The 25,259-nt window shown below is 43.9% G+C and overlaps 1 protein-coding gene across 11 annotated transcripts in view; it reads right to left on the minus strand.

Annotated features, from left to right (window-relative positions):
• casz1 (castor zinc finger 1) overlaps positions 1–25,259 on the minus strand; it is a 251,651-nt gene that overhangs the window by 42,810 nt on the left and 183,582 nt on the right. For 4 of the 11 annotated variants that reach the window (XM_042299440.1, XM_024399752.2, XM_024399750.2 and 1 more), the window contains exon 1: positions 14,367–14,548. The exons of 3 other annotated variants lie outside the window; for them this stretch is intronic. In XM_042299440.1, the coding sequence (XP_042155374.1) occupies positions 14,367–14,457 (91 nt within the window). In that variant the 5' untranslated portion in view covers positions 14,458–14,548. Of the gene's footprint in view, positions 1–14,366; positions 14,550–19,948; positions 20,007–25,259 lie in introns of those variants that run through there. 4 more of the 11 variants (XM_042299438.1, XM_042299439.1, XM_024399753.2 and 1 more) reach the window with 4 other exon arrangements.

Below are 25,259 nucleotides of genomic sequence, written 5' to 3' on the forward strand. Positions count from 1 at the left end.
ACCCATTTTTGCTTTGTCATTTTTGGATATTGTGTATAGATTGGTGAGGGGGAAAAAAACAATTTAATACATTTTAGAATAAGGCTGTAATGTACATTTTTGGGGGGGAAAGTCAAGGTGTCTGAATGATTTCCGAATGCACTGTATGTTTACCAAAATTGTTTGTTATTGTTTCCGTAATGAAAATACACGTTGTAAACCGAGAGATACAGTATAATCTCTATTTCTCTAAAGAAGCTCCACCGAACAATAACAGTGACAGAGTGACTGTTAGGGGTAGGAGTGGGTGGCATTATTTCACCTAGCCCAGGCAATCTTTAAAACATGTCCTCGGCTAAAGCAAGTGCAGCTGCCTGTAGCATTCCATATTAAGAGCTGCCTTTTTAGGGCAGAAACTGCACACTGTTACCTTTCACTTGATGAAAAGAGCCACCAAAGTTCACCTTGAGCAGATGTTCCAGGCAAAAAAATCATGTCCAGATCGTTATCATGTTGTAAATAACTTATATCACGGGCAAAGCTTAGACGTTAGTGAATAATATACTGTCCATCATCTTAACCACTTTTGGAATTATTTCCTGCCATTTTAAAAAGACCACCAGGGCTAGTTTGGTGCCCAACTCTTCAAAGTTGTCAATGTTTCAATTGACATAAACAAGGAGAAGGCCAAATCTTCTGCAGTGTCGTCCACTTTAAGTTGTATTCTTTGTACCAAATACTGAAACTGTATTTCTCTTTACTCAAAAGTCTGTCACGATCATTATCAATACATTGTACTTTACTGGGTATGCTATTTTTGTTGAGGAAAAAATAAGATATTACCATGGGAGAGGAAATAAAGTTCTATTTCAATTGACTTTGTATAAAAATGTGTATAATTACATTTACATTTGAGTCATTTAGCAGACGCTCTTATCCAGAGCGACGTACAGTTAGTGCATTCATCTTACGATAGCTAGGTGAGACAACCACATATCACGTAAGAAGTACATTTTCCCTCAATAAAGTATTTATCAGCAAAGTCAGAGCTAGTATAGGCTTCTTCATTACATCTAGGCCATAAAGCGAAGATCAAGCACAATTATGCGTGAGCCATTGCTGGCATTATGTAAATCACAGACAGCCCTTAAAATCCTTTTTTCATTTTTTTCATTCGAAGATACATTGTGGCTACCTCCCAAATGGCACCAGTTTCCTGGTCAAAAGTAGTGCACTATATAGGGAATAGGGAGCCATTTGGAACACACCCTAGTGTGAGTGAGTTTACAGATATTACCTCGCCAGTATACAATGCACCCAGTGCTGCCCACCACACATGCTTTCTCAGTTACTTTATTTACATTGTGGACTTCCTCATTTGAAACAATGACTTGTGGAATTATGTGCAGTCTCGAGCTCGCCGTATATCAGTGGCACATTACTGTACAATTTTGTGTTAGACAATTGCGGGCCGGGGTGAAAAGGTCACATTTTTAGAGGACAGCAATTTTGAAAAAATCAGCTGGAAAAACTATTAGGAAGTGGAAGACATAAATGTTCGGGTATTTTTTCAGAAACACCCCTCCGAAGGAAGATTGAGGTCATTTGGGCGTTGCAGTGGAGGTCATTTTTCTGTTTACTGTGCTCAGTATTTCATGCTTTAACTACCGATTTCCTTTGCATCGCAATCTCCTGCTCCTTGTAGGAAATGACCCCTGCCGAGTTGATTCTTTCCATTAGTGACTATTTATGTACATTTTTCCACAACAACATAGAGCTCGACTCCTGGAGTAAACTCCTACTGATTGAGAAGCACAATAAGCTTCACACTAAATCTTCTGAATGTTTTAATTACTAGATATGCTCTAAAAAACTATGTGGTTAATACAATACATATGGAGACCTTTATTAAAAGACCGAAATATCTACGGGAAGAGATTGGGAATCCAACTGGAAATTAAGAGTCTTTGTGGATTGGAGTGGCCTGGGGACTTTACAGTACAACTTGCTGTTTTCAGTGTAGAGAACGCTTGTCCACACGCAGCAGCTTTTGCCACTGCTTACAACAGGAATTGCTATGGTTACACTGGCCTCACGTCATTTGTGTGCATGACAGCATACAATGAGATAAAATCAGTGGGGACCTACATGAAAGAACAACTTTTTCCTTTGGGGCCAACTCCCCCTTCCCAAGAGTCCAGTAAGCAATCTCAGCCATTAATGAATATCAGGGAGAAAAACAAGACTGGATGCATCGCTCCTCTGTTTTAGAATAGACGACTAATTGTCAAAGCCTCACACCTCGGTCGCACAAAACACTAAGAGCTCGGGAAGACAAATAAGAGTTGAATCGGAGCACTACCAAATGAAACGTATGTTTCCTACTGTTTACTGTAACTGTGACAAGATTTTTTACTGGAAACTGTGCAGGGCTGAGACAGCGGGGCTACGCTGACTGTATATGGCCAAAACCTGACGAAAAAGTCAAGAAACTATTTTTGAACGGATCCACTTATGTGTACTGGGACAGGGGATCTTTTCCAAGTCAAGAAGATGTGCATCAAAGTAATTTGTAAGCCCTGTTTCTTCTCAGAACTGGATGACTACATGCAACACAGGGCTCACGTTCAAATCTACTCTCGGCACTGAGCTTTCCGAACCCCGGCGTGTCTTGTTGTGTCTTTTTGATGCCGAGACCCTCTGTTTACGTGCCAGAATGATATCATGCCCAATCAAGTGGTGTTTCAAATCCTAATAACGCTGTTGGAAGTGCATTATTTGCATGTACGTGCAACGACTGTAAAAAAGGCTGCCAGAGCGCAAGAGAGAGAGAGAGGAGACAGAGAGAGGGAGCGAGAGAGGGAGGAGATAGAAAGAGAGAGAGAGGAGACACAGAGAGAGAGGAGACAGAGAGAGGAAGACAGAGAGGGAGAGAGAGAGAGAGGAGACAGAGAGGAGACAGAGAGAGGAGACAGAGAGACAGAGATGAGACAGAGAGACAGAGAGGAGACAGAGAGGAGACAGAGAGAGAGAGGAGACAGAGAGAGAGAGGAGACAGAGAGAGGAAGACAGAGAGGGAGAGAGAGAGAGAGGAGACAGAGAGGAGACAGGAGAGGAGACAGAGAGAGGAGACAGAGAGACAGAGATGAGACAGAGAGACAGAGAGTAGACAGAGAGGAGACAGAGAGAGAGAGAGAGAGAGAGAGAGAGATGTGGACATGGGGGCGTGAATGGCTGCCTGGGAGAGGGAGCGAGAGAGGGAGGAGATAGAAAGAGAGAGAGAGGAGACAGCGAGAGAGAGGAGACACAGAGAGAGAGGAGACAGAGAGAGGAAGACAGAGAGGGAGAGAGAGAGAGAGGAGACAGAGAGGAGACAGGAGAGGAGACAGAGAGAGGAGACAGAGAGACAGAGAGGAGACAGAGAGACAGAGAGGAGACAGAGAGAGTAGACAGAGAGGAGACAGAGAGAGAGAGAGAGAGAGATGTGGACATGGGGGCGTGAATGGCTGCCTGGATTGGCAGGGTCAAGCAGGGCCCCTTTCTGCCACACAGACAAGAGGGGGGGGGGGTACACATTACACAGGGGGAGCTGACCAAAATGTTGGCTTATTTCTTATCTATAGTACTGGAAGATATCTAACTACTATACAGCTAATATGTTCTATAAAGGGTCAATAGGAAGTCTAGGTAAGAATATAGCTCACTCCAACTATGTATTGTATTGCAAAGTAAAGGATTACATGCTGCCTTGTACATTTCTATGTAGGATATACTTAAGAACCAGTCTGAGAAGAGTAGATATGACCTGTAAAACGGGAGCTTATCTCCTTATGTATAATCAAACATTGGCAAAGGGGTTTTGGTAGGTTCCTGCTGGGTTCCAACATCTTGACTGACACAGGGACAAAAACCTTGGTAATATTTGAATTTAATTCATCCAAAACTGGCCTGGGAAAAGACTGAACAGCTCGGGATTATTTTTCAATATGTAACCCAGTTTTTTAGCTCCTGGGAAAAAAAGACCAGTTCTAACTTTGCAAACCTCAGGCAGATTAATCGACAAGGCCCGAACTCCCGGTGTGTGGCTGAGTGAGCCTTTTGTGTCTCTGTTTCTCCAGGGTGGTGTGGGGGGGGGATACACACACACACAGTCACAAACACACACACGCACCTTAACACAAAAACAGTCCTCTGGTTTTTATTTTTGCTAATTTACAGCTTTCAGGAAGAGAGCGTTTCCCCCCGCTCTCTCTCTCTCTCCTTCGCACGGCCGAAGGTGAGCTGCCGCAGCCCAGGGAAGCCAGGCAGAAAGAAGCCACTGATGGACAAACACGCCACAGCACCCAGACCTGGCCCCTGCATCTGGCCCCTCTTTAATTTTTATTACACAAGAATAACAATAAGCAGGTCTGCGACCTCCGCCGCGAGATTTTGCCACAGTTTCCCCAACAGTGCAGTGCTGCCGAAGCTCCAAATTTCCATTTTCTGCATGCATATTTAATTGAGTTTTGTCCCAGTGGTGCGGAAATGATTTGTTTTTTGCTCTCTGTTCACTTGACTCCTCTTCGGAGTCACTAACCCTGATTAAGACGTTCCCGTTAATTTCCCAGCGCACACCTTTTTTTTGTGCATTAATGGTTCTGATCGTCTAATTAAAACTTCTCGGCTCGGCTGCTGATCACCGCTCGTTGTGCCTCTGACCTGAAGTTTTAATTGCCGCATCAGAAGCGATAATAATAATTTCGGAGGTTCTGATGATTAAAAACAATGCCATTGCCAACTATTCAAGAGAGCGGGAGAGAGAGAGAGAGAGAGAGGGGGGGATAGGAGAGAGAGGGGGGGATAGGAGAGAGAGAGAAAGAGAGAGAGAGAGGAGGGAGGGCAGGAGAGAGAGAAGTTTATGTAGGAGGGGATATAGGTGGATGAAGGGGATGTACTGTACCAGAGGGGTTGAGGGGGTGAGGCGGGGATGGGGGATCACAGGGTGATTGCTCTGGGGGAAGAGGAAGAGAGGGAGGGCAGATGGAATTTTCCCAGCATTCTTCTCCTCTGGGGTCCTGGTGTAGAAGAAACAGGTTGGTTGGGCTGAGCTTTCCCCACCACCTGATATCTACCACTCACTTATTCAGGCAGTCACTCAGCTAGCCAAGAACGTTACTCACTAGGCAGGTTTGCCAGGCTGTGTTAGAGGGAGTGAGAGAAAATAAAAGATAAAAGGACGTAAAGGAGATGACTTGTATGCACTACTGTCCTCAGCTCATTTTCATAATCCAACAATAGTTAGCCAGCACAAAACGCACTTTTGTTCCAAGAGGCAGATACATGGACAAACTCCATGAGATTTGTCTCCCTTGTCAAACAAAACTATGTGTAAACGGAAAACACAAGGTCTGTACCTCCCAATGGCCTTTCAGGCAGCACTCACTTAGTAAAAAATTACGCAAAACATTGCAATGACCTTAAAAAGGAAAGGTCGTGCACCAGGAAAACTGCCATGAGCTCTAATGTGTCACATTGTCACATTCTGTTCTGTTTTACCACTGGATTCAAATGGATTTCTTTCTGGTTTAGATTCCACTGCAGGATCAATCTTTTACTTCAAAGATACACGCCAGGTCAATACAATAACCACCCAGAGTTTACAAAATGCTATTTTAGAGCAAAATGAACAAAGCACAAGCACATACTAGTCTCACACACACACAAACACATGCACTCACACATACACACACAGGACAAAGCTCTCCCTCCCGCCCTGTCTCTCGCTCTTCCTCTCTCTCTTTCTCTTTCTGTCGGTACCGCTCTCTCACAAATCTATTTTATTATTAATCAGTTGGTTGCACATCTGCTTGCTTGCTGTCTTTTTTCTATCAATAAAGCACTTATTGCTTTTAGTCTAGGATGTGACCTTGCATGTTGCATGATGTCTTTTAGGGACTGACCTTGAGGGACCCGTTTGGACTTCACAGCAGCACTACCCCCGGGCTGTTATCACACTGCAGCCCCCCAGCCATGCGCCCAATACTCACCCTGTATCGCCAGCCTGCCGCAAACATAAACAAAGACACATACACACATGTATGTACGCAGACAGAAACGCACGAACACAGAAGCGCGCGCACACACACACACACACACACACACACACACACACACACACACACACACACACACACGAGTCTTGACACACCCACACACTCTCTCGGGAAACAGGACAAGGGATACGGAAAACAATGTATATCTTGAGTGCAAACGGAAGGGGAAAGACGTTGAACTTGGGTGCAATCAGGCAGTAACGTTGCATTTTTGGGAGGACAAATATGCCCCCTGGCTCGATCACAAACGGTAATTACAGACATTTTCTAGAACAAAAAAACAGACGAGCCAAACGGTTTATCAGACAAGGAAAATAACGTGGGTGACGTGAGCCATTCTGACAGGCAAGAAGAACCAAAACAGCTAACTTTATATTCAGTTTGCCGCAGAGGGTGATCCCTCAGCTAGCGGCGTAGCAGACTGACATCTACAGTACCTTTCTAAAATTGCACATAACATTTGTCCTAGCAGCCGTTTCAAATAAAGACAATTTCTCTGTATTCCAGAGAGCTAGACCACAAATCGGGAGTCTCTAAATAAAAACCAACAACCGAATAAGAAGTCAAAATTAGCGTGGGCGAGGCGACGATTCTGGCTCTCCCTCATGGCGGCAGTGTGTGACGGTTGGCACCACGGCGAGCCGCACCGGGGCAGTGTGGGTAATATGCTGGAAGAAGGGGGCTCGAGCTCAGTGTGCCACTTGAGGGCCCTTGAGCTAATATCTGTACAGATTAACTGCTTGAGTTGTATTTTAGTCACGGGGATCTTTTTTTGCTTTTGTTGCAAAGGCTTGTGGGAAGGGAGAGGGTGAGTGTGAGTGTGTGTATGTGTGTGTGTGTGTGTGTGTGTGTGTGTGTGGAAGCGTGTGGGGGTTAGTGCAGGCTCTTCTCCACGGCGAGGGCACACGGCTGGAGAGGTCGGGAGAGAGGGAGGCCCCCCAGACAGACTGGTGTCTGTCACTCCAAGTCATTATCTTTGGGGATATATTTAATTTACCGGGTTCCGGCACCACACTGCTGAGTAAGTCAGTCTCTTCCCCCTCCCCACCCCTACCACTGCCATCAGGAGGGCCTGTCCTCTAGGGGAAACCCAGCGCAAGACGCTCCATTAGTTATCAATTAAGAGTGCGGAAATCTCCACTGCGGGTGCACGGACATACGCACGCGCACACGCAGATGAGGCCTGGACACCTTCGCTCTCTTTCTCTCACACACCCATTGGACAGGAAGTCGGAGGGGAGAGGGCCTGTGTGTGTGTGTGTGTGTGTCCGGGTGGCGCTTTGCTTTTGTCCATGAGGTTAACCTTGATATGAGGCCCTGTCAGGCCAGATAATGTCAATCAATGACAAGGCCTCCAAGATAACCCCCTAATGTGAAACCTAAAAAGCAGGCCTGTTTAGATGTTCAGACATGCCCCCTCTCACACCAGCCATATGAATAACATTACATTGAAATGAGTTGTGGCATTTCTTTAACAAGACTGTTAAGACATTTTGACAGCCTATAAGGCACTTTGCAGCTAAAAAAAAAATATGAATAAAGGCCCACACCGAGTGAGCCTGACTAAGCTTCTTCGTTGCATATGGCAGCATTTTAATGGCCAGTACCAACTCAGTGTGAGTGTGGGGGAAGGAGAGAAATGGGAGGTGGTCTTTCTCAAGGAAATGTTACAGCTCCCGGGACGGCTTAATTGATTTCCAAGGTTACTTTTCAAATTTGTTTTTCAGATACAAGGGGCCTCCTTTATGTGTGTGTGTGTATGTGAGCGTTCGAGGGAGAGCAAGTCAATGTTTTTCAAGCAATTTCCTCAAATTCGGCCTACTTCGGATTGTTCACATCAGATTTCCTGCCGATCTCCTTGAGACGAGAGACTGTGAGAGAGGGAGGAGGTGACATTAACCAAAAAGCGTACATTTCCAGATAGGATGCCTGCGCTGACAACATTGATCCCTGGCCACCATTAAAGCATTTGCTCTGCTTGACAGATTTTTCCTCTTTTGGATTTTAAGTGCGGCGGAATGAATCACAGGTGCCCCCTAAATGTCATCTAGCACAGGTAGCTACCTAAATATACGATAAGACCTTTACTGTAGCTTTACTGTAGCCTCTATCTGAAAGGCAAAAGCTGTGTAAAAAGAAAGCCTGCGAAAGGTATTTATCATTTACGCTTTCAGTAAAAAAAAAAATAATAATAATTTTTCCCTTCGCATGCAGTGCAGTCAAAGATATTTAGGGAAAGAGAAATAGCCTTCTTTGTAAGACCACGAGTATCATATTTGGTTGAAGGGAATTGATATTCCTGTCATTTAAGCTTGCCTAAGTCTCTTTTCTGGGCCTCACTAACGAAACACAAAAATCTGAGCCAGTAGACCAAACACTGGTGGAAAGTCTCATGGTGGAAAATCCCAATCTGGGGCCTGGGGTGTGGATGCAGAGAGCATATTAAAGAGAGACGGGTCCCCTCAGTGAACACTGCAGTATGTTGACTCTTATTTACCTCTGACAGCACGGGGCTGAGGTGAGTGTAGTCACAGCTAGGGTTTGTCAGTTGTTAGAAAGACAACAGGGTTCGATAGTGTACGTTTCAGTCGAGAGGGAGAGAGAGAGAGAGAGAGAGAGAGAGAGAGAGAGAGAGAGTCTGAGGTGGCTGCAGGCCCTTAGACAACATGGTACCCTCCAATCACATTGCTCCTCTGACTACTGGCTGTAGGTCACGTCACAGGCTCTGACACACACACACACTCTCAAATATATACAGTGACACTTCTACACACATGAAACATGTTTACACAGTTCAGCTCAAATGGGTCGAGTAAAACAATTCAACAACACAACATGCTGTATAGTTAAACACAGGTTAAAACTAAACTAGAGGTGGAAGTAAAGGAAGAACTAAATGTTTCTATTTCACCTAAAACAGAAAAGTCATGTCTTTGAGAGTTTTGTTGAAAGAACAACGTGTCTTGGTTGGATTTGAAAGTCGCATTGAAACAAAAAGTGACTGTGAAACCATGAGGCGGGTATAAAGCTGCTTTACAGAGAAAAAGAGCCTTCTATTTTGGTCCAAGACACAGAATAGGCTACAAAAGGAAGTGTTGCTAGCTGACTCAAACAAATAATATGCTTTTGATAAAAACCACAACAACTCCTTTTGCATTCTACACCAAAACCCACCTGGTTTCCTGAATTTTCTCAACATCATCTGCTTCTTTCGCCAGAAACAACTGACAAAATGTCAAGCATCAAACACATAGGTCTTGAGAAAGGATAGTGTTGTTGGTTGTAACGTAATGTTGAATAAATAATTATAGATGTAAAAAAAAAATGTAAAACACCACAAAAGTGAACATTGAAGCTTGCATGTTTGAATGCTATACAGCTGCCCGTTTTACATTTCTGCAGCATTAATATTCCTCTTATTATTATTTTAAAGTGAAAACGGATACTCCGTTGAAGTGCAAATCTGATGAATTACGGTAGCAGATTGCTGTTATTAATTATTAAAGCTTATTTTATAAATATTCAGGTCTGTCATGCATCTAATAATGAACGCTTTAGAGAAGGTTACTTCCCGTGCGTATCCTAACGTGTCAGAAATATCACTTTTAATCACACTCGTGTCAGGTGGCAGGGTACAGGTCGGAACTCTGTTAAAAAAGAACCGAATTGCAGCCTAGGCCCTCCACTGTGCTCATCCACAGCTTTACGTTACTGTTGCTTCACGCCATTTAGTACCATAGGTACTGTAGTCGCTCTACCCTGTCTAAAGTGGTGTCGAACTAGTACTTCTAACTTCCTGCAGGATTCTCACCAGCGTCTGTAATTTGAATGGCGAATAATGCATCAACGCCCGCTCTACCTTCTGGACACACCTAGTCCCAGCGCTAGGGGAGCCATATGGTGCCTTGATGCATATTCATAACCTTTCTCAGTGTGTCGGGATGCAGCCAGGCTTTAACAAGTGCCTCGCAAACTTCAAATAGAAGACGAAAAGAAAGAGAGAAGAAAGAAAAAGCCAAAGAAGTTGGCCCGTGCTCCCTTTTCTTCTTTCTTCCCCCCTCTCAGGAAGGGAGGAAGATGAGTATGGGTGCTGATAGCTGATCCCAGCACAGTTGCGTTGTGTGGAAGGAGGGCGAGGACGTACTGGAGCGCTCGGAGAGTGTCTTACAGTGGCAGGGAGAGGCGGGGGTGACAGCCGGGTGGGTAAACTGTGTTGTCAGGTGGGCTTGACAGTCTTACCAGCAGGGTAAATATCAGAGGCACCCTATCTCCACACACACACACACACACACACACACACACACACACACACACACACACACACACGCACGCACGCACGCACGCACGCACACGCACAGAGAGAGAGAAACACGCTCTGCACGCTCTAATATTAACACTGTCAGAGCTGCAATACTACCCCATTATTATCTGTGCACAGGGCCCTCTCTGTAAGCTTGCCTCACTGTCCTCTCCCCTGCTCCTCCATGGAGGTAGCAATTACTAAAGCTAACATCTCTGGTGCTCTCCTCTTTTCCTCATGCACCCCCTCCTCCATTCTTTTCCTCCTTCTTGTGCGATACACACTCGAATGCCGTGCCAGTCAGTTTACCAGCCAGTGACACAGTTGACGGTGTGCCAGCGATTAAGTGGCATTTTATCAAATTAGTTTGGTACCCAGCTGATGTGTAATAAAGGTACAGTAGGATCCCACAGGTCCACAGACATCAATCCCCGGGGTCTCCGCCAAACTATGGAGCCGGTAAGCATGGCCCGGAGTTACCTCACCGCACTGCCTAGGAGCCATTCGCTCAATGCTCCAAAACACAGACATATCAACTACGGGTCATATTACATATTATATAATGAACATTTTGATTTTAAACTATTTCAACATTATAAATGATTTATTATGTGTTGATATCTAGGCCTATACTTCAATTGATTATTTTCCAAATGTTGTCCAAATGCAACTGACTCTGTGTGTACGCGGTTAATGTAATCGGTTGAGATGAGAGGAGTGCTGCCTTCTTGGATGGCATTTTCATTACTAACAATGTTCATTTTTTTCTCCCCTGTTGGAACCCGCGTCTTTATCAAAGGTGATGGCTTGCTTGGGCGCATTTTCTCAAACGTCTTCTTCCCCGAGCGCATTTCCCAAGCCGCTCTCCGGCGAGTGTCAGTCATAAGAAAGATTTGATGGTGAGATCAAAAAGAGAAGGACAGTGCGGAGGAGAGGAGGAGAGTGAGACAGAAAGAGATCTGCCTCCCCGTGCCGCTGAGGAGGGGGATTTCTCCAAGCAAGCCCCTGTTTTCAGACGCAAATACAACAAAACACGAGGAGCCGCCACGAGACATCAAAATGTACGATGTTGACTTTAAAGAGGCCTTCAGATGCATGAGGAGTTGTCAGTGTCAGCTCTTGCCAACCAGTGGGACTAACGGCTGAGAACAGAAGATACAGGCAGAGAAGATCATAACCAATTCAGCAGCTCGGCGAAAAACTCTTCCAACCTGTCGATCAGCACGAGATCAGTAAACATTTCTACTGTCCTCTGAATTTCTCCGCTCGTATGATTTCAACTGATATTCAGGAAGACTGTCAGGAAGACAGGCCTAAATAGCAACTGGCAGCTAAGCATATGTTTCTCAACTGTCTCCCCCACTCCATGGACTGGGGCCTTCAACAGGTGCCTAGAAAGCTAGGCTCTCAACTCAACTTTGCTTCATACAAAGAGATCTTCATTGAGAGATATCAAAGATTTTCCTCAGGCTTTTTTCTGGTCTGAGCTGGGTCAAGACATGTAAAGACGACGTCCATATTTCTCCTGTGTTGTCACGTTCATTCCCTGAGCATTAGGTTCACTCTAAATAGCCTCCAGGAGATTGCATTGGCTCTTGTTCAAATGTGCATTTTCTCCGAAAAACCTGGTCCACAAGTGGGGCCAAAGATATCAGAGGAGCAACAGAAGGCCAACTGTTGAGACGATAGTAGTCAGAGAGATTCTGCACCTCAGCATCCCTTACTAATCAGGTGAGAGAGAGAGAGAGAGAGAGAGACAGAGAGAGGGAGACAGACAGAAAAATACAAACAAGCTCCGCTCTGCTATTTGAGTTTAGTTAGCCAGAGAGTTAGCGGGATGAGTTATGGTTAGCTAAGAGCCGAGGGACGCTGTATTTATGGGGGGACTGAGTGAGTGTTAAATCCCTGGTAAGAAATAAAGTTGTCCGTGAGCAAACTGGGGGAAACATTTCACTCAGTCTAAAAGGTGGCTTGAAAAAATAAAAGACATCCCTCTTCCTAGGTAAGCACTTTTCCTTACTCCACAAAAGGAAGAATAAAAAAATAATACAAAAATCTAACTGTAGAGCACATTCAAGTGGCCTGAATCTTTAAACAGTACTTGAATAGTAGCATATTTCCCCAAGTAGATAATATCTGGGGGATTCAAGAGCCAAAAGGAGGAAAGAGCCTGATTCCTCTGAAATTGCATGCAGGTTTTGTGACGGATTGTAGCTACGCAGCTTTCTACACATCAATAGGAGCACACTTGTTGCAGTACAGTAGTTCATCCAAAAGCTTTGTAGCACTGTAGTTGACCGGTACACCAAAAAATGGAATGGTTTTAGTTTGAAGCAAATTGCACAGAAACAGGTATTAAAAAGTGAAATGTCAAATGAGAAAGGACCAAAATGAGACTTCTGTTCAATAGAGTAGCCTTAGAGATCAGTCTTCACACACATACTTCACCTCAAACTTCTAGCCCACCTTGGCTCACCAGTAGTAACAACAATTATTACTTAAAAGGCTGTATTTTTGCATTCACTTAAAAGGCTTTATGCTTTTCCTTCCAGTCTGTGCGGCCTCACTTCCCCTAAGTATTTCTATAAATCACCAGTTACTGTTAACATGTACTCCACAATTCAGTCATCAACCTCCTACCGGGTCAGAGTGAAAACAGAGGGGGAAATATCTGCTTAGTAAAATCACACACACACACACACACACACACACACACACACACACACACACACACACACACACACACACACACACACACACACACACACACACACACACACACACACACACACACACACACACACACACACACACACACACACACACACACACACACACACACACACACACAAAAGCTGCAACCATAGCAGTCCTCCTGGGATGGAAGAACGGTTGCCACATCGCCACGGTAACGCAAGACAAATTAAATTGTGTGACTTCACCTTCAGCCTGTTTGCTTTGTTATCAAAACAACCATTGGGAAAATAAAAGCCAACAAACTTCTGTCTCTTGTTTCTTTTCTGAGGGCCTCGTCGAGTGAGGGCCTCGTCGAGTGAGGGCCTCGTCGAGGGATGTCAGGCCCATGTAGTGTGTGTGGGGAAAGAGAGAAAGAGAGAGAAAGCGACAGAGAGAGAGGGGGAGAGAGAGGGGGAGAAGGAGGAAAGAAAGAGAGAGAGAGAGAGAGAAAGAGAGAGAGAGAGGAGAACGAGAGGGCCACATGCAAATCTGTTTAGGTTCACAGACCCAGTATTTATTTAACCAAAAGGGGAACATTTTATTGTACTAGAGGAGGATATACTTGTCTGCATGGACAGAAAGAAAGGAGTCCTTCACCCTCTCCACAGACACTGTTTGCACCCGAAGCAGTAGAAAATCCCTCCGCTGACAAACTTTCCTCCGTACATCAGTAAACACAGTGATACATCTAGCCCAATAGAACAAGTCACTCACTTTAGCTTAGCAAACATTGTCGCGAAATTCTAGATTTTTTTGTTATTGTGTCCCAATAGCCTGTGAATGTTGCTGAAAACTGCAAACATTCTTTCATTATTAATGAATGTAAATGATAACCATTGGCTATGTAAACTGTATGTAATCCTTTAAAAAGTGAAACAGTGTAATCTAGTTAGAAGTACACCTGTGGAATACAGAGGTAACACTGACTAAACATGAAACATTTATCCCCAAAAATAAATTAACCCAGTCACATTCCATAACTTCAATCACTTTTGGCCAATTCTGAAAATACTCTTTGTTGGTGAAATATACAGGTCTTATATAGTCTAACTTATACATTAAGAATCTTTATAACAACTTGAAAACAAATACACACACGCGCGCGCGCGCACTCGCACCCTCCCCCCTCCCGTCACTACACATGAGTGCCTCACACTGACAGCCACCAGTACCAGACCTGTGTACCTCAACGTATCTTTACCCCCAGTGTCTGTGAGAGTGTTGTGTGTGAGAGAGAAAGAGAGAGAGTGTCTTACCTGGCAGGAGACCTGGCAGGAGACCGCCCTCTGTGTTATGTCTCACCTCTCCCTCCTGCTCTGGAAGAATTCTCTCCACAAAGCAAGGCATTTTCCCTCCTTCTCCTCAACCGGCTCAATGCCTGCATGGGCTGTACTCTCTCACTCCCCTCTCTCTTTCTCTATCTTCCTCTCTCACACTCTCTCTGTCTCTCTCTCGCTCTCATTCCCCTCTCCACCTTCCCATCCCCCTCCCCCTCCCTCCCTCAGCACAGATGTCAAGGCTGTGCGAGTTTACCCACTTAACCAGTAGGGGTCCTTCACCACCCTCTCCACCCCACAGCTACAGTGGGAAAAGCAGGCCCAGGGAAGAGAGAGGAGCCACTTAACCAGCGTCATCTTGTCACTGCTTACAATGAGAGCCTGTGCCGTGCAGAGTATGTGTGTGTGTGTGTGTGTGTGTGTGTGTGTGTGTGTGTGTGTGTGTGTGTGTGTGTGTGTGTGTGTGTGGCAGGTGGGTAGTGGGTGGTGAACTCATGGCCTGCTCCCTGGCCCTGTTCAGCCCTATTTGGCCCGGCTCAGTCCTGGCACAGCCCCTATAGTGGTGTGTGTGTGTGTGTGTCTGTGTGTGTGTCTGTGTCTGTGTGTCTGTGTGTCTGTGTGTGTGTGTGTGGTGGCACAGATTGAGTTACACTGTATCAGTGAGAGCCAACAGCCGGAGGAGGGAGGAAGCAGGCAGGCGCGCACACACACACACACACATACATACACACACAGAAACACACACTCACAGCGACTACTGCTGCTACGGCTGTTGTTGATACTGATCACATGTGCCACACACACACACAAACACACACACACACACACACACACACACACACACACACACACACACACACACACACACACCCTCTCCCCTACAGTGAAAGTGGACGTCTATCAGGTCTCACGTTTCAGGTCTCAATCCATTTTTTGTCCCCGGGAGATTGATTTAGGAAAAAAACAGAAAAGAAAACACCCTTCATTGACACAGGCACGCTAAATCTGAAAGCTCTCTGTAATTCTACAGTGGGGAATTTCTAGTTTCTCTCTTACTTGTGGGGCACTTCTAGCACTGGGAGAATATTAGGTGGCCCACTAGAGAATGCCAAATCCCCAGTACTCACTCATTACAATGAGGGCTGCTGTTGCTTTGCTACAGAAAAGCAAGAGACAAAGTAAACTACAAGACAGTCAAAGTCTGGAATTAACGATCTTAGGCCCAAATTAAAGTGATAGTTCAGAGAAAAAACGATCTTTTAGTATTTTGTTAATTAGTCCACTGTTAATAAAATCCCAAAACATGGTACGTCAGCAGTCAAGAAAGAGCAAAAACTGTGATGATGATACTTTTTTGGGAACTATCCCTTCAACACCAAGCACTGGACTACAACTGACCATTAACATAAGTCTAAAACTAAAAAGATAAGTTAGACACGCTATTGTTAATCGACGTGCTTGCAATTGAACCATAAACAAGGCCCTTAATGATATGATATGAGACGAACGATGTCCTATATGAGTGCCAGGCAGTTTATATCTTTAGTGTGATTTCAGCTCAATTCTCATTAAGGGAAGGGACGTTGCTAACAACAACAGAATCTGATCCTACAAGTTTATATGAAATATTGCTCAACTATTTTTACGAGCGTGTATTGAGGCAATACAAAGGTCCCAATTAAGCTCATCCGTCATTCAAATAATGGGGGGGGGGGGGGGGGATTATCAGCCAAAGCCTTATGATGCAGGCGTCTTTTCTTTTATTGCTAAGGTGGAACAGGATAAGATTATCTGTTGTTAAGATACGATATCCTGGACGACGTGCGGTTGGCATTGTTTAAACAGAGGGTGTATCGCCCTTTATTTGACTCAAACAAACGCTTTTAATGACACAAAAATGGAAGGTAAGCACATTTGACAGACAAGCTTGCGCACCGCCCTTTCAGGGAGTCTCCAATACGTTGACAATGAGCAATTAGAGAAATAGGATGTTAAATAATGGGATACGGATGTTAAACTACGAGATCGAAGGTCGAGACACTTTTGTTGATAAGGTAATGAGGTAATATAGGAGTGAATTTGGTTTGGCACTTTGAAAAGAAAAGAAACGCTGTACTTTCAGTAGGCTATCGATCCTTATTGTATATTCAGTAGGCTATCGATCCTTATTGTATATTCAGTAGGCTATCGATCCTTATCGTACTTTCAGGAGACTATCGATCCTTATCGTACTTTCAGGAGACTATCGATCCTTATCATTGTTTGCGTTTGAATTACCGGTTGCAACAGACAAATAAGTTGCAACCCTCCTGCTTAAATAGAGAAAGCAACAACAACCAAACAACAATGTTTTAAAATAAATAAAATGCCACCATAGTCATCTCATGATTCTCCCTGTAACAAGTGAACAGAGTGAAAAGGCACCTAAAACATACCTTCCATAGACTAGAATGAAGTCCCTCCACACCCACTCCTTTCCTTTGACACCCCCTCCCTGGCTGCTCTGTCTTCAATAATAAAAAACCCTGTTTGACTCTCTGTGTTTTACCGTTGTCTTTCCCTTTTAATAAACACCTCTCCTGCCATTATGCAAGGATGGTTGCATTCCCCTTAAATGGCTCTTTTGACAACTGATCTGTAAATACAGCCAGATCTGCAACTTCCCCTTTTCTCCCTCTCTCTCTCTCTCTCTTTCTCCTATGCTCTGTCTCTCCCTTGCCTCCCTCTTGCCAGCAACCCGGACCCAACAGCCACACACAAACACAGACACACACAATGCCCCCACCTCAGTGAAGCTCTATCTGACACCTTCCCACCCCCCTGGCCCCCACCCCACCAAAACACACACACACACCCCTCACCAACTCCATTCCCCCTGCCACTATAAAAATACAAATATGCAATAACTCAGGCTGCACTGCCACGCAGCCTCCATCTTGCCCTGTACCGGGGGTTGAGGGGGGGCTCTCAGGAAGGTCACCAACAAATGGTTTTCCGATTCACTGCCCATGAAATAATTTTGTGTATTAAAACCTGAATCTGCACTTTCTGGCCTGAAAGCTTTTCTAATTATTCCCGTGTCCTTGGGACAGACACAGATCCTTCACACGCGGGAGGGGAAACAAGCTATGGACCGACCACTACAGCCACAAACATCCCCCCTCTCCCTCCGTCTCTCCATTCGCCCCCTCCCTCCCTCTCTCCTCTGCTCTCCTCTCCCCGCTTTACAGCTATCCCCCCAATCTGTTTTCAAAGCGTGTCTGTCCTTTATTAAATTGTTTTCTTTTCCACATTATCAGTTGCCATGGAGACCTCATCTCTCGGATTATTTGAATTTCATTATATCTATTGATTTGGGAGCATTTCATCTTTTTTATTGTTTTTCTGTCAATTTTCGAAACGAATAACCATCTAATTTGCGTCAGCGCTGATTACGTTCGTCCCTCAATAGAGGTCGGCAGCTGCGCCGGGGAAACAAATCAATGAAAAAACATCATAAAACTCGAAAGTACAATCAACCAGGATATGGGTGACATTCCGTGGTTGCTGAAACGAAGTCATCAAAAAATATATACTTTTTTCCCTCTGCATGTGTGAGTGTGCTGAGGAGGACACATACAATGCCTTCAGAACGTATTCTTACCTCTTGACTTATTCTACATTTTGTTCTGTTACAGCCTGAATTCAAAATGGATTCAATTGTTGTCGTTTTCTCACCCATCTAAACACAACACTCCAAAGTGAAAACATATTTTCTGAAATTATTGCTTTTTTAAATGTATTTTTATACAAAAATGTTCAATTCATATAAGTATTCACACCCCTGACTCAATACTTTGTAGAAGCACCTTTGGCAGCGATTACAGCTGTGAGTCTTTCTAGGTAAGTCTCTAACAGCTTTCCACACCTGGATTGTGCAACATTTGCCCATTATTACTTTCAAAATCCTTCAAGCTCTGTCAAATTGGTTGTTGATCATTGCTAGACAACCATTTTCAGGTTTTGCCATAGATTTTGAAGTATATTTAAGTCAAAACTATAACTTGGCCACTCAGGAACATTCACTGTCTTCTTAGTAAGCTTTGGCATTGTGTTTTAGGTTATTGTCCTGCTGAAAGGTGAATTAATCTCCCAGTGTCTGGTGGAAAGCAGACTGAACCAGGTTTTCCTCCAGGATTTTATGCTTAGCTCCATTCCATGCATTTTTTATCCTGAAAAACTCCCCAGTCCTTAACGATTACAAGCATACCCATAGCATGATGCAGCCACCACTATGCTTGAAAATATGGAGAATGGTACTCAGTAATGTGTTGTATTTGCCCCAAACATAACCCTTTGTATAAATGAAGTTAATTGCTTTAACACATTTGTTTAAGTTTTACTTAAGTGCCTTGTTACAAACAGGATGCATGTTTTTGGCTTCCTTCTTTTCACTCCATCAATTAGGTTGGTATTGTGGAGTAACTATAATGTTGCTGATCCATCCTAAGTTTTCTCCTATCACAGCCATTAAACTCTGTTTTAAAGTCACCATTGACCTCATGGTGAAATCCCTGAGCTGTTTCCTTCCTCTCCGGCAACTGAGTTAGGAAAGACGCCTGTATCTTGCAGCGACTGAGTGTATTGATACACCATCCAAAGTGTAATTAATAACTTCACCATGCTCAAAGTGATATTCAATGTCTGCTTTAAAAAAAATGTTTTTTTACCCATCTACCATTTTTTTTTTTTTTTACCCATCTACCAATAGGTGTCCTTCTTTTCGAGCCGTTGGAAAACATTCCTGGTCTGTGGTTGAATCTGTGTTTGAAATTCACTGCTCGACTGAGGGACCTTACAGATAATTGTATGTGTGGGGTACAAAGATGAGGTAGTCACTAAAAAATCATGTTAAACACTATTATTGTAAACAGACTGTGTCCGTGCAACTTGTTATGTGACTTGTTAAGCAAATATTTACTCCTGAACTTTTTTAGGCTTGCCTTAATAAAGGGGTTGAATACTCATTGACTCAATACATTTCAGCTTATCATTTTTAATTCATTTGGAAAAACATAATTCCACTTTGACATTATTGGGTATTGTGTTTAGGGCAGTGACAAAATAAATCTCAATTTAATAAATAAAAAAATTCAGGCTGTAATCCAACAAAATGTGGAAAAAGTCAAGGGGTATGAATACTTTCTGAAGGCACTATATGTGTCTGGGCAGACGTTTTACAATATATTTCAGGAGATAATAAAGTAAAGCAAATCTCCATACTAATACCCCCCCGCCACCCGTAACCTGACCAAAACAAAAAAAATGCTTACTTTGTGCTTAAATAATTTATGCAATTTTAGCATTTATATATAAATGTTTTAATAAGCTGCTCGGAGCAAAGTGGCCATTAACAAAACACACAGCTGTCCAATGGGCTAAGCTCGGCAGATCAATTGCTCTCTTTTATGACATGATAAAATGCTTTTAAAGCAATTTACACAAATATGGAAAAAAAATGGCTTTGTGTGCTTCATTTATTCATAAGGACGGGTATAAAAAAAATAATAAAAATGTCTTACAAAAGCCAGACAGGGGAAGATGGTCCCGGTCCTAACTGGAACGGACTTGCTGCCCTCTCTACAAGGACATAAAGTTTCATTAACAATGCACACAGTCAAAGGCAATTTAGCAAACACAGTGTGCAAAAGAAAACATCAGCATATTGCACAGTGCTCGTGTATTAGGAGGACCTTGCTTGTTGTTTCTCAATTTGTATTCTTTTGGAGAGGGGGACTTTACCCTCCCCTTGTCCAGTGTCACCCTGACCTGTACCAAGGTAAGTGGAGGTTTAGTGGCAGGAAGTATGGCTTCTGAAGGGGCCTACAAAGGTCTTTCTATACATATATCACAGACACTGTGGTGAGGGCCCTTATGGACATTGAGGAGGACAAAAGGTGGAGCTATTTGGATGAGAAGAGAGAGACATGGTCCCTCACCAAAAGAGACAACATCAATTAAAAACAAAAAAAATGTTCTCAGTCTTCATCATATGACTGCCCTACGAGACCTGTCACCCTACGAGAGTAACTTCCACACTTCAAATGTTTATACTAAATATGTCCACTGTTTCAATGGGTCTGTTGTACACCCGCACATACGTGTTAACACACAGACAGGGAAGAACTGGTCATAGAGCAATTCTAGTGAATGCCAGATGGGCTGGTCCATTTTTAGCCCAGTGGGCCTGTCTAAATTGAGGGTTTTACGCAAAAGGGGCCTTCAGGTGAAAAATGGGCTGGTGTGTCAGAAATGCCCTGGCCGATTTCTGGTCCCAGTTCATCCCTGCACACAGACACACACACGCACTCATCTCCAATTATGCACAGTAGCATAAGGGGAGGCTGAGTTGGTTGGAAGGCTAATCTCATTTCAAAGCATTTTCACTTCATGTACCGGCAGACAGACAGACAGCGTGCCTCGCCTGGACCCCTCTCCTCTCTCCCAATGCAGGGCTGCCACTAGCACTGAGGGCCCTGTGTTTGGTACACATGTCAACATTTGACAAAGCATTACTTTTCCACCACAATATTCCGCTGCTTGGGCCTCCGAAATGAGGGCGCTAACAAATTAGCCTTTTATGTTTATTTGTGTGTGGGTGTGTCGGAAAAGGGGGGGTTGGGGGCAGCTCATTTTCCAGGCGTCGTATAACCGAACTGAGAGCAGATAGATTGAACGTTTCGGAGTCACGATTCTTCTCCTGATTGCCCTGGCTGTCTATTGTGCAAAACACGGCCCTCCCTCCCTCCCTCGGCCAAAGACAGAAACATGGTAGACTGGATAAACACTATTTTATGCAGTAGACTAGATGAATCGCAAGACAGTAATTACAGTGTTTCTCTCTGTCTCCCGGCAAAACGGTACTGTACAGGCTCACCTCCTTGACACCACACTGCAGAGCCATGTACTGTAAAATTGCAGGTGTGTAACATGTTTGTCGATGCTTCCCCTAAGCCGATAAATATAAATATTACCACCTGATGACAGACAAACAGGGTTTATGTGTTTATCATTTGAAGCTAAAATAAGACTAATACGATTGGATGGTATGTATCGTGTGATGCAAAACATTGCATGGCGGCTTTGAATAAAAGTTGGGAACTTTTTTGCTATCCTTGCAGTTTGTCCTCCCCCCTCATCAATGTGGCAAAAATAACAGGCTTCTGTCCCAAACTAAACATTCCCACACTATAGCCTGCGTTTGGCTAGATCTCTAATAGCAATACGCTCACACTGCACTGATCAGGGCCCAACACTTCCTGCTTGAAAAGGCACTGTTTGCTTTAGTTTGGGCATTTGGACTTGGCTTTTGAACTCAGCCAGACCTTTGTATTTATATTGTACTTATTATGGATCCCCAAAGGCAGCAGCTTTAACAAAAGATTTCACAATAAATGTAAGAGTTTCATATAAATAATACATGTTAATATGCCATATGCAGTATATGACAATATAATGTCACACAAATACATATTAGCATATTATTTACAATTTCAATTGAAACGAAGAGCATTCTAACATCCATTGTTGTGAAAAGTGCTACGGTTGGTCTCCGAGACTAATGTTTCTGGGAAATGGGGTCATCAGGACAGACGACTGGGGTAGATGTCCAGTTGGGCCTCTTTCTTAACCCCTCACTTGCCTGTCTGTCAATCTATGCACCAGCTAATTACAATGACGAGAGTCAAGTATCCACTGAAACACACACACACAGTGCACCATCATCCGGCCGATCTGTGCCCCAGATGTACTGGGCAGTAAACCATGATGCTGTCAATGTCCAAGGCTTTAAAAAGCACAATTAAGGGAGGGACACTGCTTGAATAATGCATCATTATTGACCCTTGTTTGAATTCCTCTGAAAGGTACATTAAGATATAGAAACGTGGAAGGAACGCAGGGGGGAAAAGAGCGTCTCTCTCTCTCTCCATGCTTCCCTAATGCACTCTCCTGCTGTACTCTGACTTCCTGTGGACCCCTAATGTGCCCGCTCGCCGGCTGATGAAGACTGCAGTTAATGAGGCCCCTGTTTCTGAAATGAAGTATCTCTGAAACCATCAACAAGCATTACTATCAAGCTCCTGCCCCCTGATCTCATAACCCTCCCCTCCAATACACACACACCACCGACCCGAGCCCCCCTCCCACACCTCTCAGTGCCACCATGGGTTCAGGCAGCTGGGCTAGACAGGGGGTTGGGATGGTGTAGAGAGGAGAGGAAAGGAGAGAGGGAGGAGATTTGAGGGTTAACTGTCCCTTAGGGGGCTATCACTGCACTGGGCAGCCATCACTGCTGGTGTCCCCGACTCGCAATTGACAACCAGGCCCTGACAGATTAGCATCCAGTCAAGACAAATCCATTCCTGGGCAACAATTAAAATAATCACTTTTGTGAATTTGGGGTTTTGTGTGAAAGGGTGAGGCAGTTGGTGGATATAGGGAGAGGAGGGCTTTTTATGAAAATAAAATATTTGTGTTTGCATACTACCGTGGCTGAAACCTGGGAGGATTGAGCACATTCTTGATGTTTAATCACTTGCTCTGGGAATAATTCAGGGCTTCTACGTTAGCATGCATTTTTAACATTTCCATTAGGTTCATGTAGAGAAATGGGAAACTAAGTTTATTAACAGTTAGAAACTCTCAAAGAAGCAAAACAGACAATACTTCATTTTATCTGAAGGAGGACAATCATCATGTGCCTGTTTTCTGAAGAAAAAGCCCTATTTCATTACAATGCCTGAAATAATAAGCATTTCAGAGGGAGGGGGGGTGCCCTACTAAATGATATTCCACAGTATGGATAGAGGGCACTGGAATAATTAGGCGAGTTCTGCAACATCCCGAATGCCAAGGACAGGTGGATTAAAGTATTAAAACAATCGCATTTCAGTCTTGAAATAGTCCTGCACACGACTCAGCATCATGCGCTGAGTCCTGTTCAAGTTCAGCTGCCAGCCCCATAACGCCTTGGGAGAAAAAAATCCCAGAATCCCATTAGCTATTACGTATTTGCATCTCAGAAGACCTAATCTACGTCCCAAATTGCACCCTATTCCCAATATAGTGCACTACTTTTGACCAAGGACCTTTTTTACTTTGGCTCTGATCAAAAGTAGTGCACTATGAAGGGAATAGGGTGCACTTTGGAAGGCAGTCCTACTGAAACGTGAGCAAATTTCACCGATGATTACCCTGTGTGTTCAATACAACAATACATGATAAAACAATACATGATTGAAAGGTAGGCTCCCAAAATCGTACAGCCCGCAAGGGCACATTTTTGCATCCTGTTGGTTTTCGAACACTGGCATTTCATGGCGGAATATGCGATCACAATCAATCGTCTCTACTTACAAAGTAGAAGTTTAACAGTTGTCCACTGATTAGAAGGCTGTGAATCGGGCTTCAAGCAAGGGGGAGAGGGAAATTGCAAACGTCACGGGTTAAGACAAAGTTCATCCCTGATTCTATTTACAGAGGAGAATTAATAAGAGCTAAAGGTGATAATGGTGCTAGCACACTCAAACATTAAGGCTGAGTGATTTTTTATTGAATCAAAGGGACAAGTCTGTACCCAGGCATTGCAATCAAAAGGGACCTGTGTTTCCTGTATCTTTTCCAATGCTTTGAAAAAAAATACAAATCTAAGGTCACATCAAGCAATGGACTGCTCTTTCTCACGATCCCTATAACTGCCTAAATACCCAAGTATATTACATGTATATGTCAGTAATTTAGCAGATGCTCTTACTCAGAGCGACTTACACTAGTACATTTTCATACTGGTCCCCCAATATTCCAATATCTGTGTTTAGAACGGGATACAGAATCCTGACAGCACCGATCTACTTTCTAGTGAAGATGTGGAGAGGAAGGTTAAGAGAACTCGTTAAATTCTTTTAAAAATTCCATTAGTGAGCTCTTTGCTAACGTGGGATTTTATCGGAGAACCACTTTCTTTAGAGCAACCAAACTTATTTCATCAGCATAAGCTGCAAATGGACAGCTCTCTAAACTTAAGCACCCATTTAGATGGCTATGAGGACAGGAAATACTGGAAAAGGACAAAAGAGACAACAGGTACGAAAATAGAAAACCTACATATTTCTTTACGGATATTGCCTTTTGCTCATACACATATTCTCTTTCCACATTTGTGATACTTAATTCTCAAACCATAGAATTTATGATGAAAATACATAGCCAAACATTGTTTGTCCCTTGAAACACCGTACATTACAGTAACCAAGACATGAATTAGAGAAACAACAACTCTGATTTCTTACAAATGACAATAATGAAGGTTAGCCCTTGATGAAATCTAAGCCTCTTAGCTGAACACGTGCCATCTGTGCCCACAATATTGCACCCTGGGAACCTTCCTACTGTCCATCACTCACTCTCCAAAGAGGGACGGAGTAATGGACTTTAAGTAGGAATCCCCAGGTCAACGTGCTTTCGCAGTCAGGCCTTAACCGTGGAATGTACCCGACACAACTGACAACAAAAAGGAAGCCTCTCTCTCTTGCTGCTCACCAATAGAGAGAGAGAGAGAGAGAGAGAGAGAGAGAGAGAGAGAGGAACCTGTGGCCTTCAGTCTCCCAGCAAAGACGCACTTAACCAACTCTGACAGCTGCCAGCTCCTTGACAATTGGGGTCAGTTAAAGGAAAAGTAGCTCAAGTTTGCAGGGGAGATTTGGCTCCACGAGATGTTCAGGAGCAACTGCCCACCGCAGCATCAAAGGGGATTATGGGGACAAGGCCATCTGTTGCCAGAACCGGCGCAAGCCCTTTTATGTCTCGGCTCGTGTGCACAGAGAGTGAGAGAGA

This window comes from Oncorhynchus tshawytscha, linkage group LG16, assembly GCF_018296145.1.
Source record: "Oncorhynchus tshawytscha isolate Ot180627B linkage group LG16, Otsh_v2.0, whole genome shotgun sequence".
In the NCBI taxonomy this organism is placed as follows: domain Eukaryota; kingdom Metazoa; phylum Chordata; class Actinopteri; order Salmoniformes; family Salmonidae; genus Oncorhynchus; species Oncorhynchus tshawytscha.